This window comes from Pleurodeles waltl, chromosome 8 (genome assembly GCF_031143425.1).
Source record: "Pleurodeles waltl isolate 20211129_DDA chromosome 8, aPleWal1.hap1.20221129, whole genome shotgun sequence".
In the NCBI taxonomy this organism is placed as follows: Eukaryota; Metazoa; Chordata; class Amphibia; order Caudata; family Salamandridae; genus Pleurodeles; species Pleurodeles waltl.
Genome location: NC_090447.1, coordinates 1384896423 through 1384912629, shown reverse-complemented (window position 1 = coordinate 1384912629; position 16207 = coordinate 1384896423). Strand labels below are relative to the sequence as shown.

At 45.1% G+C, this 16207-nt stretch overlaps 2 protein-coding genes across 4 annotated transcripts in view; both read right to left on the bottom strand.

Annotated features, from left to right (window-relative positions):
• Nucleotides 1–16207, bottom strand: part of CWC15 (CWC15 spliceosome associated protein homolog) — a 163598-nt gene that overhangs the window by 36622 nt on the left and 110769 nt on the right. The gene's annotated exons all lie outside the window — the stretch shown is intronic.
• LOC138248654 (uncharacterized) lies at nucleotides 8834–14367 on the bottom strand. Its single transcript, XM_069202416.1, has 3 exons — nucleotides 13990–14367; nucleotides 13845–13889; nucleotides 8834–13165 (listed from the first exon to the last, which is right to left on the bottom strand). The coding sequence occupies exons 1-3, from the start codon at nucleotides 14128–14130 to the stop codon at nucleotides 12659–12661; spliced, it is 693 nt and encodes a 230-aa protein (XP_069058517.1). The 5' UTR covers nucleotides 14131–14367; the 3' UTR covers nucleotides 8834–12658.

The window sequence follows — 16207 nt, the reverse complement described above, 5'->3', positions numbered from 1 at the left end:
TTTTACTTCTAATGGGCACCCATGTGTTTGCATAGGTTATGATGCAGAACTCAGGTGCGCGATTGCCTCTCTCCAACAAATCCTCCATGTTCAAGAGGGGTCAAGCACCTTGTCACAGGATAACGTTTCTGCAGGTATATATTAGGGGTCTTTTTGTACCCCCATTGAAAACCTAACAGGGTCTAACAGTCAGACCTATATTTGGACATCTCAGTGAGTTCGTATAGTCTATGTATTATATTGTATGTGTAACATTATTTTTTTATGTTTTTTTATCCCGAGGGGCTCCTATGGAACAAGCGAGCCGGGATATGGATGGAAAGCTTAAAAAACAGCCCCGCAAAAGGAAGTCCCCGGGGTCAAAGGGTGGCCCGCCTATTAAGAAGGGACCCTCAAGCCGGAAAAACCATGGTGAGTTTAAGAAAATGTAGAGTTTGGTGTATACAGTGCAGCGTGTGTCTAAACGTCTTTCCGACCCATAGGTATAGCCGCTCTAACTAGCCCTAATCTATATTTTGCTATCTTTACATCCTAGAATCATCACACCAGAGCTCCGGAGACGCCTGCCCTCAGCCTAAGCCGCGGATGTCATCTTTAAAGGTCTACACTGGGACGGTTCAAAACCCCACAAAGTCATCGGTACTCGTGAGCCAACCCGAGCACCGAGACCCACCTTGCAACATCTCCACATCCGTCGCTCCTGGACCAGGTACAACTCATAACGACACCACATCATCCATCATAAAGGGAATACCTAGTACAGCGGGCACTTCTGCAACAACTATCCCGGGTTTGGGGTGTGGCCATCCGGACATTATCGTTCTTACAACACCAAGCGCCCAACTGTTTGCACCTTGTGAAGCCTCTGGAGGGTCCCCAAAACAGTGCAGCAACCCTAAAATAAATCGGCTGTCCTTAAAGAATCGTAGGAAGAAGTTCCAGAACCCTGAGCAACAATCTGGGCCTCTAGACCTGTCTTTTAAAAATTTTGTTAAGGTACAGCCGGATCCGTCTGGGGTCCTTAGTTCTAATATCGGCGTGTCTGGCCTCGACCTAACCTCTCCAGGGTGTACAACTAAACCATCCCGGTTACATGACTCATCATTGGAAAATGACCACCCTGTAGAGGATCCTTATTCCCACTGTATAGACCTTCTTAAGGCTCTAGCTGGTACTACCCCGAGTTCTGAAGCCCTGACATCCACTTGTGTCAATTCTAAGATGGCCCCCTTAGGGTTACAAGCAGTAGGGTCTCAATCAGTAGCATCCAGCCACAGCCCTGCCTCTACAACAACGGACACCCTTTATAGCGATAAACATTTGACCTCCCCATGTCTGATGTCCCCCGATACACCCCCGGGGGCATACGACCCCACCAGTCCTACACCTAGTGCTCGTGTTCAGTGGTCTTCACCTTCCTCATCAATATACCCCGCCAGCAGTATAGGGTGTAGCGGAACGCAAAATCAGAGTTTTGGAACACCCTCGAGCGATGATCAGGGCTCTCAAACTCCTGGATGTTCACACTGGAATCCTGTTTTTACGTCCCGCTCTGATCCCTCAGCCGTGATTGGGGGTGATAACACCGGCCGCTGTCCTATAACTGGGGATGCTCAGGGAGTTGGCAATCACCCCTCTAGTGTCACAAGTACTGGCCTTGAAACAAACCTTTCAAGCCGGGCTAGAGTTCTAGACAACTACGTTAAAGAAATCCATCATTCGTTCAGACAGTTAAAATGCCAACTCCGTCTAAAAACTTTAAAACTATGTAAGAACGACGGTAATAGAGGGGCATCCAGAGCTAGCATAAAGGCTTTAAAACAGCTGATGGCTCGGTGTAGAAACACAATGGCCCAAACTTGCGCTTCAACAATTGTGGCCATGGGTAACATCCCGTCATGACTAGGTGAGCGTACATACCCGGGGAATGTTAGAACTACATTTACCAGTACAGGGGGCCGCCCGTCTAAATATGAAAAGAAGCCCCAGCACCTGCTTAGTAGAGCTCTAAGAGTTTTACGAGCGCTCAATAGTCAGAGGTCATGTCAACCCCCAAGCCCTGCACCCATAAGACGTCAAAATATAGAGTTAGGAGGTGCTGCTGGTCTTTACAGGCCCTCTGGGGGTGATGGTCCGAGGTGTCTCAGCCTTAAACAGTCTGTAGGAGCCCCGTCCGAAGTCGGTGTAGTGTCAGTGTCACCATTTGTAAACAAGCCAGACATTGTTCAGATCGGCGGGGGTCGTTTACCAAAAACCAGATGGGCCCATAAGAAGCCAGAGTGGCTTGGTAGCTCTAGAAAACGCAAGCTGGTAATAAAAAAGTTAAAGAAAGCCAGACTCTGCGTTACCAGAAGGTCTAAAAACACACCTACATCTAACCACACCCCTGGGAGCTCTCCAACAACCAGTAATTCTCAAACTGAGGCTTCAGAACCAGTTTTTATGGAAAGTGTGAGACGGTATAGTCGTGTTGTAGAGCGGTTTAACGCTACAGAACACTATGAGGAGTTTAGGTTCGTTAACCTAGATCGCCTACACTCCTCAGATCATGGCATTATAGCTATACATCAGGCTGTGCAAACGCTGATCGAACGATTGTTACACGATGTGGGTCCTAATGATTTCTTTCAGATGCGTTTTCAGGGACAGGGTCTCAATAGTCCCCTGTTCACCAGACGGTCATCTCGGGATGTGTTTGACGCTGTAACGTTTTTAGAAAACCTATCTAAACTTTTACAGAGCAAGGCTGAATTACTGGCGTACGGGTCCTTTAGAATCATCTCCCTCGTTGTTAGGGGGCGCGAGGGGGGTGCTTCCAGAGCCTTAAAGAGCGTTATGTACAGTAAAATCATTGACAAGAAATCACGATGGTTGCTCGATTTTAATACCGGAGCTACCAACATGTGTCTGGCCGCAAGCATTGCAGGCTTATTGATGGACCGCTCTACCCCAGACGCTGTCATTATGGCGATGGCTGTAGCAGCACATGAGGCGCTTCAGATACCGACTGACAAAATGGTCGGTTTTGGGGATCTGGGACTTTTTGAGAATCACTTCGCCGTGACGGTTAAAGTTCTATACCATGCCGGTTCTTGGAAGTACTTCACTACCAATGAAGGTGTGAAAAACAAGACTGTGTATGTGCTACACCATGAAAACCACTTTTACGGTGTCTTGAACCTGAAGGGTTTTCTAGGCGCCAAGTATGTGTGTGAGCATTGCGATCACATATACAACAACCGGACCAAACACCAGTGTGAATTACACTGTAAAATGTGTCAGAGGGACGGTTGTGTCAATGACAATGCTCTGAAAGTGAACTGTCCAACGTGCAAGCTGTTTTGTCGGTCGCAAGACTGCTTAAACACGCACATAGGCCTCGCCCAATGTGTTCTTAAAGCCGACTGTGGGACTTGCGGCCGTTATAAACCTGTCGATCACAAATGTGAAGGTATGCAGTGCCCTAGGTGTACAGCTCCTTTTATAGCCGGAACAACCCATGAGTGTTACATGCTCAGAAGTCACTACCAGAAAAAAACAGAAGACTATATCGTATTTGACATAGAGTGTACGCAAGAGACGGGGGTGCACCAACCAAACTATATTTACGCCCACCATCTAACCGGTGATGGGAGCTGGGAGTTTGAAGGTCGGGCTTGCGTGAATGATTTCCTCCTCACATTTATGCAACCCCGATACCAGGATTATACATTTCTGGCTCACAACTCCAAAGCATATGATTCTTTTTTCATTATCAGGGACCTGATACATGAAAAGCTTCCCGTTAGTCTCATAACCCAAGGTTCCAAACTAATGCTGCTTAAGGTTGTGCCTTTTGACATTAGGTTCATAGACACCTTGAATTTTCTGGCCATGAAGTTGAGCAAACTGCCAAAAGCCTTTGGGTTTGAAGGCTGTAAAGGTTATTTCCCACACTTTTTTAACACATGGGCTAATCAGAATTACTTCGGGCCTATGCCTCCGCCCGACAGTTATGGTTGCGATTATATGATGCCCTCTGAAAAAGAGAGTTTTCTACAGTGGTACGATGAAAACCGTGAAAAACGGTTTCATTTCCAAACTGAATTGAGAGCATACTGTCAGGCGGACGTTATGATATTGCGAAAAGCATGCAACCTATTCAGAGATGTTGTGGTGGCGATGACGAAGCGGGTCGTGTTTATTGAAACCGATCCGTGCGAGCGCGAAAAAAAAATAACTGTATACCTGGACCCATTTCAAAACATTACTCTGGCTTCAATGTGCATGTCTATTTATAAACACATGTTTTTAATGTCTGAAACTATCGCCTTAATACCACCTGACCTCTATAACGGCAAGCAGAAACGTTACTCCACACCTTCTATTCAGTGGCTCATGTACGTCTCTGCGAATGAGAGCATCTTCATTCAGCACGCTTTGCAGGGCGGCGAATACCGTCTAGGCCGCTACTATCTAGACGGGTATGCATTAATTAACGGTGTTCCAACGGCCTTTGAGTTCAACGGGTGTTTTTACCATGGTTGCCCTCAGTGTTACAAACCCCATGAATTTAATAGACTGCAGGGCACCACGTTTGAACATCTGTACCGCCGGACTCTGGCAAAGGCGCAGCATATTGAGAGTTGTGGGTTTGTTCTGAGAACTCTCTGGGAACATGATTGGGTAACTGAGCTATCGAAAGATGGCGCACTGAGCACTTTTATTAAGAGCCAGCAGCTACCTTCACCGCTGGAGCCCCGTGACGCCTTATTCGGCGGCCGTACAAACGCCATTCAATTGTACCGTGTAGCTGGCCCTGGTGAGAAAATACATTACTACGACTTCACTAGTCTGTATCCATTTGTGAACAAGGTGAAGTTGTACCCTGTGGGCCACCCTACAATTGTATACAGGAACTTTAAACCTCTCAAAGAGTACTTTGGAATCATTAAGTGTCAGATTCACCCTCCGCGGAAACTTTACTTTCCGGTGCTCCCTTATAGAGTCGACGGTAAGCTAATGTTCCCCCTATGCCGTACCTGCGCTGAAAGTAAACAGCTTAGCGAATGTCGGCATAGTGATGAGCAGAGGCTGCTGGAAGGGACTTGGTGTACCATTGAGGTGCAGACGGCCCTAGAGAAAGGGTATCGTCTTGGTAAAATCCTGGAAGTCTGGCACTTTCCAAATACAACAACACAGCTCTTTTCTGAGTACATAAACTTGTTTCTTAGAGACAAGCAGGAGGCCTCGGGGTATCCAGAATGGTGTGTCGATGAGCCCTCAAAGAAAAAGTATATCGCTGATTACAAATCTCGCGAGGGTATTAAACTGAGACCTGCGTTCATTAAGGTTAACCCCGCCCGCCGGCAGTTAGCTAAGCTCTGTCTCAACTCCTTGTGGGGAAAGTTCGCACAGCGGACCAATTTGTCAAACACATCCATCGTCACAGATCCGGAAGAGCTTTTTAAGTATATATTCACACCTGTTTATGACGTATCCAGTTGTGAATTTATTGACGACGAGACGGCCGTTCTATGCTGGAAATACGCCAAAGAGTACCCCACAACGTGTAACAATATAAACATCTTTATAGCATGCTTCACAACCGCTCACGCCAGGTTAGAGCTTTACAGGTTGTTGGACCAGCTTCAGGAACGGTGTTTGTACCATGACACTGACTCTGTTATCTTTGTGAGTAAAGAGGGTGATGAAGATCCTCCGCTGGGTGATTATCTAGGGGATTTGACCAGCGAGCTCGAAAAGGGGGAGTATATACAGGAATTTACCTCATCAGGCCCTAAGACGTACAGTTATAAGACCTCAAGCAACAAGGTTTGCATGAAAGTCAAAGGTATCACTTTAAACGTCAACAATACGATTAAAATAAACTTTGACAGTCTGAAGGGCCTGGTGCACGAATACTCTGCATCGAGCGATCACAAAAATAGCAAAGCCATTGTTGTAAACCATCCGAGCATAGTCAGGTCCAAGAAAAAATGGGAAATTACAACACAGCCTATGTTTAAAACCTTAAGAGTAGTGTTTGACAAACAGGTCCTCACAACGGACTACAAAACACTGCCTTACGGTTACTAAAAGCCATAAGAGGTTTGAACATCACCCAGATATGGACACCAGACTGCAGCACCCATTCTCCTGCGTTTTAGCGGGGCCCTCCAATAGCGGTAAAAGTTTTTTTATAAAGAAACTGTTAGAAAACGCTCCCGGTGTTTTATCTCAGACCCCTAACAACATCGTGTGGCTTTATTCATGCTGGCAGGATCTTTACACTGAGCTCACCCTAAAATTTCCCCACATTCGATTTATAGAGGGTATCCCCGATAATCTCAACGACGATGACTTGCTACCAAAACACCTTGTAAACATTGTTGTGGTGGATGACCTCATGCGTGAAGGAGGGGACCACCCCGAGCTTGAGCGGGCTTTTACGCAATATTCACACCACCGCAATCTGAGCATATGCTATATAGTGCAGAACCTGTTTTACAAGGGCAAGAGCAGCCGGTCCATAACTCTCAACGCCTCATACCTGGTCTTATTTAAAAACCCCAGAGACAAACTTCAAATCTCAATTATAGCTAAACAAATGTACCCCGGCAACACCCAGTTTTTCATGGATGCCTTTAACGATGCTACAGCAAAACCCCACGGCTACTTACTGGTGGATTTGAAACCCAACACTTTTGAAGACTACAGACTACGAGCCGGCATAATACCCCCGGACTTCCCAGTCGCCTACACGCCTAAAACAGTGTCCAAAAACTATAAAAAGAACAAGTAAAAAGCTGCTTATAACATTTACACTCTAAACCTTGTAATATAAGGTCCCCACAATGTCTGCGCGGTTACGACGTAATTTAGGACTTCTAAAAATGTTGATAACGGCCAGCCCCGCGAGAAGAAAAGCCATCCTCTGCGCTGCCACGGATGATTTAGTGGCCGCCATTTCAGAAATAGCCCTAAACACCCTAAAAGGTAATGTCCCTATATCAACGCGCCAGTTCCGGGTTCTGAAGAAGAAACGCCACATTATTAAGAAGCTCAGCAATAAGAGGGCTTCACTCCTTTCCAAAAGAAAACTGTTCAAACAGTCAGGAGGCTTTATAGGGTCGTTGTTAGGTATAGCTATACCCCTAATCACAGGGCTACTGTCGCGATCCTGATGGAGCACGCCCACAAAATGTACCTCGTGCCCCGGCAACAGGTGGAACATCTGGCCCCTTCTAACACGGATGTCTGGGACATACGCAAAAACGAAACACATCGTCTCGATGCGGAAATCAAAGCCATTTTGAACCGGACTGATTTAAAACCCCACGACAAGGCAGGGCTTTACTCAGGAGCCCTTCAAAACTTTCTACAATACTACAAGCAACTCACCTCTGAAAAAACCAAACTGACGCTGTACACCCCAGATGCTGAACAGCCGCCTGGACCCTCTACGCAGGCTCATGACATAGGTCCCACACCCACAACTGATGCCTTTGTCTTAGACCTTTTAAAAAATATCAGTCAGAAATATAGAGGGGCTGCGCAAATGTTACTCAGTAAAATGAGTACTACTAAAGATTTGACCACTTGGAACGCCCGGGGTGAATTCGTTTACAAAGGGCAGCCGGTTGCTGGTTCCCATATGTATGATCTGGTCCGGGGTCTCACACACGGTAAAACCCTAACAACACGAGAAGCTCCTAGAGGCTGGGAACAGTTCCTAAATGCAGCTGCGGAACTCAACATTCCCTCCACGATCATCGGAAATGCCGAGAATCGCCGTAAGCTTGAAAGTTTAAAAGACCCGGCCCCCGCTATTTTTACAAGGAGCCCCGCTATATCGACATCGCCTTTCTTTCCACAACTAACACCCGCTCGGGACCGTGCTGATCTTCCTATGGGGCCTAAAAAGAGACTATTCAAAATGAACACATGGCTACCGATCTAATTTTGCACACATGTACAGTTTTTTTTGTTAAAAGTTTTTACGGTTCGAAAAAATGTGCTTCATTTTATATGTTTAACCATGTAAATGTTCGTGTTGAAACATGCTTGTAATAAACACTTTTAAATTTTCAGCCGGAGTATGCCATCTTTTTATTTATGAATGGTTTGAAAATGTACACAGTACGGATTAAAAAAAAAAATGCCTAGGATGAAAGCTTGTTTAAGATGTTTTTTATTTTAGACACTCACAAGTACAAATAACAGCTTTACAAGACCTTACACTTTTGACAGAGACCAGAGTCTGTTTTAACAACGTGTGACATTGTCCTGTAGTTTTCATTCACATATTTCATAACAACACCGTCGTTGTTTACTAAATCATCTGAGTATAGATTTAAAAAATTTCTAAACGTTATACCTTCAGACATTTTACTAATAAAGTATATACAGTGTTCCCCACATGTGATGGCAAAAGGATCCTGTACCCGTAGTTTATTATACACAACCGTGGGTGATGCTTTTTTTACATATTTGAATATCGGCTTTGTATAAATACTATGCTTAGGGAATTCAGCTAAACTATCAAACACTATAACCTTGTCCACATCCAGAAACAGTGCCGCCCAATGTGCCCCACCCTTGTAATGGGGATCGGTGTTAAAGACGAGGGTACGTGGCCTTTCCGGACCTATCTTTTCAGGTAGTCCATCGCTAGGGTATACCCCTAGAAAGTATTTCTTAGCATATTTATGTCTACTTAAGAAGTCACGTATCTCAGTAGTGTCCATTTTATATATTTTTTTAAAAAATAATAAAAAAAAATTTTTATTTTTTATTTTACACTTTTTCAATGGTAGTCAAACATAAGCTGACGGGCGTGGTTGATCTGAATAACACTGTCGAATACAGAGAACACAACCATGTTCACATTGGCCGCCAGTGCCTGTGTAAAACGTATTTCTGCTTTTAGATTTCCGTTTTTGATCAGGTTGTAATGGTCTCCATCTTCCATGTCAGGTGTCAGGTCGAACGCAAACAGCGTGTAGCCTGCAGCATACCCTTCCCTTGAAACAACTACTCCTGAGTCCCTCAGCTGTTTCCCCGTTATCGAGACCAGTCCTAGATATTCCCGGACAAAATTTGATGTTCCAAAATTCGGCGTGAAAGGTTTTGCGGGGATCACAGCACCCTCGTGAACCAGAGCGGCATAGTTGATATCATAGTGTTTGAAGTTGAAAGGGTTTGAGTTGTAGAGGCCACTAAAAGCAGTGTTGTCCACAAACCCTATGATGATGAGTTTCGGTAATTGCCCCAGAAATAGATTCTGCTGCTGCGTTAACCGGGTTCCGGCGGGGATGCTGAATATCTTCAGAGCGACTCTTTCAATGGCGTACTTGGCGTTCGATAATTGTAAAGCTTCAGCATGGGCCAGTCTGACACTTGGGGACACTTTCACTCTCTTTACAAACAGGCTCGCTGACAATATAACCAGTTTATACTGCTCTGCATCACCGCTGATGAGACAGAAAGAGTCCTTGTTACGATTGAGTTTGATCTTAAGATCAATACCGTTGACTAACAGTTTGTCTTGGAAGAAAAGGTCTGAATGTACGCGCCCCAGGAGGTCAAACTGCCTACTGCCGGCGACGAAGCTGGCTCTTTTTTTAAAACCCTCGTTGTCTCCGTCCAAAGCTGTGTTCTCCAAATGCGCTTCGGTATCTCGGTAGAAGAGCCCCGCTGAAAGATGTGTGTCCAGCGCATCACGACTATAATTTAGAATACTCTCTATGTAGGCCCTGTAGGCATACATGTTATCACTCTGTGTGACGAGGCGATCGCCTAGGTTAATGTCCACTTGATTAAACATTGTTGCGATGGGGTATGCTATCGGGGCCACTCTAGCATCAGCCTCGATGTTGTCACCGTTCGCTTTGGTTATTTTACAGACGAGGTGCAGGAGAGTATTGTTGAGATCAAGGTACATATCCGTGGATCCCGACACATAAAACTCTATCGGTGCAAGGGGTGTCAGAGCAGCCATTGGTGACACTTCCATGAAAAAACTGTTTTCAATGCTTGTCTGTGTGGGTTTGAGAGAAAACAGATCTAACTCAGATTTGGCGCATTCACCCGATGCACAGTGAACGAAGGCCATGGTCGTTGCTTTAAAAAATATTCGCACTAGAACGAGTTCTCTTCTTCTTGGTTGATCTCTTCCGTCTTATGACTCTTCTTTTGTGAGGGCCTTTTGAAGTAGTCCGGCGCTTCTTATAGGGCCTTGGTGGCCCCCTACGCCGCGATGCCCTTCGCTTCCTTTTAACAAAACCATGCGCTTTATACAGCAACCCCGCTCCTTCTTGGGGCTGTCTATTCATGCGCTCTGCTACCGCAGACGTTACACTGCCCACAACGTCCTGGGCTATGTTTGTAGCTGCCGCTTTAACATGAGGTTTTGCAATTTCGAACCCTCTTCTCAAAAAGGGCATGGCACGCCTAAACATGCTCCGGAAGAAACCCCCCAATCCCGCCCCATACATAACCGGAGCCCCTTGAAAGTAGGGTTGGGGACCGCCATACCCTGCCTGAACTCTATAATAGTCCCTGTACATCGAGGGATCCCCGTAGGTTTTCATGGTGACCATTGCAGCTGTCTAATAGTCACCTTCGCGCCGTGGCCTTAAATGAAGCTTAACAATAACTTTCCCGTATTTAAAGGCGACCGGCTCCGACTGATCGTTGTACACCATGATGGTTATAGTGTCAAAATGGTTTTTAGAAATTGCAACATAGTCGAGTTTGTGATGTTGTATATTAACCATTGTGTTATTTTCACCCTGCACCGGGACCCACCTCAACAAAGGGGAATAACTATCCCCGACCCTCTGCGGCTCTACAATGTCGCTATAAACGTAGAGTGTATAAAAACCGCCGTTAATATCGGGGCATGTAGGGTCTGGATCCATCTGCCTTTGGTGATGCTGTACGGTCCCTAAAACCCTTTGTAATTTACCACTACATTTAAACACTGTACTGAACTCTGGGGCTTTAAGAACCACCTTTCTTCTAACGTGATCCAATACCAGATATATATTCGCATACGCTTCAGTGCTGGCTATAGACTTGTTGATGGCATCGACCACCGTTGCGACGGTAGGGTAATAGCTGTGTGGGAAAGACAAGTTATAGGTCAGTGCATCCTGAGGTCGCTTTATATGAAATTTAACATCGGCCTTTGTAAAGGTATTCCAAGTTCTAGGGTACTGTATTTCCATTAGTGCCACCTCCCACGGGCCTTTCAAATCCACTGGCTTTGCAAGTTTCACTGTATAACTCGAAATCTGATTGTCTGGGAACATGTCCTTCGAAGCGTTGGATGGCAGCGTGATATAAAAAGGGGAGTTCTCCATCATAGCGTTTACAGCTATACCTCACACACCGTGCAACGAGCTGGCCAGAACCCAACTGTTAAATTTCTCGGGCCACCCGCGCCATTTGACCAACGCCTGTCGCCGGGCTCCGCTCCCTTTTCTTTTCAGAACCTTTTCAACCCTGTACACCCTGTTCGGGTCGTAGGGCACCTCTTGTAACTCTTCTGTGTAAAAGACACCCGATACCTCTTCCCCAGCGTAGTCCTTTAACCTGTAAATATATACCCCTTCTTTAAACTGCACACTTTCCACTATGAATATCTCATCGCTGAATGTTTGCTGGTAGCCTTTGGTGAAGACACCCTTCAACTTTGAAACCCTGACATGAGCCCCTTCTTTTAAATCCGGTTTCTTGACCTTCTGTGTGAGACGCCCACCGTACACCGTTCTCCACACCGTTAACGAATTATCCCTTGTAACCTTAACAGGGGCCATTTTGATTGTCCGATGGTAGGTGGCGTTATAAACATCTATAAAAGCCTTTAGAACATCCACGTATCTGTAGGTGTTGTTGGCGGTGAAGTATCGCCACATCTTCGACTTTAAAGTACGGTTAAAACGCTCTACAACAGCTGCCTTTACCTCGGTGTGCGTTACAAAATGTTGAACAGCGTTCTGGTCTAATAATTTTTGGAAATGTTTGTTTAAAAATTCCTTTCCGGCGTCTGTTTGTAGTTTCTGGGGCACGCGCCCGCTAGCGAAGATGTCTTTAAAAGCAGCTGTAACGCTGGTACCACTTTTATCGTTTAACGCCTCTGCATATGCGTACTTGGACAAGACGTCTATGACGGTTAATATATACATGGCACCATCGTTATGTTGTGCCAGATCTTGAAGACTGATTATGTCGGCCTGCCACTGATAATCGAGCTGTGCGTTAACAACTGTGGACCGCCTCTTAAAGCGTCTCCTGACAGGTTTGTGTAGCGAATAAGCCTCTTCCCCAGCTAACCATGTCTTCACACTGGCACGTTTTACAGATTCATTTTCAGTTCAAGCCCTTCTAAATAGAGCTTCGGAGCCTCCGAAACTTCCAACCCCCTGTTTATCGTAATAAAGCTTCCTTAAATCAGCATCCGTCATGCTGTCTCACATCAACACCCCGAAATGAAAGACACCTGTTTTGTGTAAGGTCATTTTATTAAACATAAAAAACATACATGTGCGGCTGGGGTATACAACCAGCGTGTATTTGACATTTTGTGCTACATAGCTTATAAATGTCAAAACACGGATCCAATGTGGCCTTTTTTACAAACGTATACATAGTACAACATCCACTACACATGTTACTCAGAGCATGTTCCTTTACAAACCCTAAGCGACACAAACATTGATATTTTTATAGCTATACTCTCAATAGCTCTAGACATGACTTCCCGTTCCCCACGTCTATAACTCTGAACGCTCAGGATACTGATATAATTCAACAGTTCATACAGTTCTAGATAGGACAATGCAGAACCTTTATTTGTGAGATAATCTACAGTCATGTTCTCCAAAGCCTCATGCACCCCCGTCTCAGGTGAAAGTCTTAACTTGCGCTTGTGGTCTTTGTCCAAGGCCCAGCATTTAACAGATGCGTTTAGCCGGCCATTGATACACCACTTGGCGATACACTCATGGCAGTTACATTGCAACAAGGCCGAAGGTTCCGAAATGTTCAGACATCGCAGAGTCACAGGCTGTATTTCAGCTATTCTTTCTTTAACCAGCACAAAAATCAATCTCCCGATACAGATGTAGCCCGGTTGTAACTCATAGACATCTTGCATCTCGATACCCGGAATCCCCTCCTAAAAGTGAGTAAGTATGGAGCGTTAAGTAACATATTTATGGTCTACTTTTTTTTTTTATTTTATTTTTTTATTTATTTCTTTATTTATTTATTTAAAACAGTTTTCGCGGGGCTAAAGACAACATTCTTCTGTTTTTATAATAAATGTCACACATTCGTCTTTCTATAACCCTTTCTACCATACGTTTGTCAAAGGGGGGACACATCCCGTGCATGCGGTCGAGTTTTGAGCATGGCTCTGCAGCGTATCGGATCTCAAGGACAGCCGCAGCCAAGACCTTCATCATGTCACAGTGGACACTTTTCTTCACAGCAGACAGCCCATACACAACCCTTAACAGCTTATATACCCGATAAGTGTCTATCCGGTTACAAACGTGACGAATTGTTCTTGCAGTGTATGCATCGTATAGACATTCGTGAGCCTCCTGTTGAGGGTCATTAATTTTATGCCCGTAGCAAAGGTCATAATAATCCCTTTTAACACATGCGTTCACAACGGCAGCTGCAAAGCCTTTAACCGGCCATATGGTGTCACAGGGTACGCCCGGAGCTTCCTTTTCAAGATCGTGGCTAGTGTAGGTGCAAACACATTTCTTACGAGGCTCTTTGTTCTGGCTTGTAATACTTTCAGACTGTCTGGAACAGCATAAGCAGAAAAAATTTACGGTGTTAACCTTTGGAGCTGACCCTTCTAGAGGCTCTCTTTCTTCTGTTATGTTCTAGGGTTCAAACAGAAAGCACAAGACACATTATTAGTTAAAAGTATGACATTAGAGTATACAGGCATAAAAAAATAAAATAAAAAATGTCTTTACTAACCTCAGCATTCGCTTCACACTCAGAGGCTCCTCTGAAATCTTGGGAGTCGCAGAGGTCCATTGGGGCAGAAACAGCGCCTGAACTTACACCTGATGGTTGTAAAATAACGGCCTCTGCCTCGGGGTCCTCCTGGAAGCCCATGTCTTCATAGATGGGCGAATTCGGGGGTGGTACACATTCTTCAACTTCAATGTCTACGACGTTAGATGCCCCGCTTAATCCATCTTTCGAGACATCGCTGTCACTGCCGGCCCCCTTAATAGGGGATATCAAGGGCGACACATCCTTGAGGTCAAGCTTTTCAAGCCGATGGCAAAGTTCCTCTTGAAAACCTGTAACATCGGTATCCCGGGTGTCTGGGACACCCTGTTGTGCATTCTCATCCATCGTACGAGGGGCGAGGGGCCGGTAATATCTACCAATAGTGTTCAGGGCCCCTGAGGAGACGGCTTTTCTGGCGATCGGATTGTATCTCTTCATAGCGCCTTGGCAAACTGATTCAGCCCTGGTTTGCGGTTTGACAGCCGGTTCTAACCAGCTCCTTATATGCAGCATTTCAAAAAAAAAAAAAAAAAAAAAGGGTGGCTCTACCAGCCAACAACACGTGTTCACAAACCACGTGACACACCCCCATGCACGTCACTTCCGGGGTGGGCTTTCTGGGACACCGGAAGTCCCAGCCACCGGATATGACGTCATTTCCGGGGCGGGACAACTGTCACTTTTAATATGGTGATTAAAGGTATCCCTTCCTACTACTGCTGACCACTCTACCTGTTTTTAAGAAACAATTGAAAACTTGGCTTTCCAATCAGTAATAGACGGTTCTTGGACCTTGGCTTGTGCGCCGGGACACTCTGGGTAGCTGAGCGCAATAAGACTATTTAACATACCATACTTCAGATATCCCTGCACGAGGGCATATGGTAGACATCCTTTCAGGATGTGCCCAACCGTGGCAAATTGCACATTATGCATTAGCACAAAAAAGGTAATAACAGATTTGCCATAATAGTACCAGCCTGGTGTAATGCTTACCATGGCATAATACTGGTAATTATTGGCATTTTGATAAAATTATCACTCCTGCTGTCTGCAGTTTCAGCCTGTGAGACTACTGTAATGTGCAGGCGCTCATGTATTCATTCACCCATCAACCATTCATGCGCTCAATCAACCATTAATCATCCATGCAGTTTTCACTTGTTCATCCATGCACTCATCCATCATCTGCCCATCCAACCACCATTCCAAGCTCTGGCTCATTCTCACGTCGCCCGCACAAAGATGCCAAGAATCGAGAAAGCATTATCACCATTAAAACAGCCGGACCTATAGGCTTTCTCCAGTGGCTGTTTCTCTAGTCAGCAGGGTAGGTGAAGTGAAAGCAGGCCCCTTCACCCCCAAAACCACAAAGATTTCAATTCTTTGGGCAAGTAAGTGGAAGAGTAGAAATGAAGATGAAATGAAGACGGCGAAGGTGATGTTGGTAATAGAGTTAGGCTTGGCAAGCAAAGGGAAAGGCAAGAATAGTGCCAGCTGGCCATTGTTACCTTAAGTATAAAACAATACGCAACAATATTCATTTCAGCCACAGGTGTCCGCAGTTCCCAGTAGTAAGGACAAAAGGCAAGCCACAAAATACATGAACTAAGAGGTTTGAATAAACTGGAGAAACGGATAACGAAATACGCAGAACCAGTAGTTATGCAGAGACAGGAAATAGCTAATTGTTTTTAGGAGGTGGGCGATGGGGAGACAATAGGAAAACTGACGAAACACACCCACGTTCAGGAACTCCTTCCCGTGAAGCGACCCAACACAAAAAGACGTTACACAATCCGCCTGTGTACACCTCCCCAATACAGATTATACACATAAAAATGTACAACCGCCCCACATATCCCAACTAACTCTTGGTGTATCCTTCATATACCAATCCCTTCAGGAGACCTACATCATCACTCAAGGAAATGCTTTAGCTAGTTTTGTAGCAAAAAAAATGCGATTCTGTTTTATTGTTTAGAAAAGAATAGAATATCCAAATAATACCGGACTTGAACACTTTCTTGCCGACGCTGGAACCCATTAAACACAAGCAGCCGTGATTAAACTAAGCTGAAGTCCTATAAAGTTTACTTAAGCAAACTTCAGACCCATTTTCCTTATTCTAGCTACAGAGAATACATTTGTCCTACTTACTGACACATAGTATAGA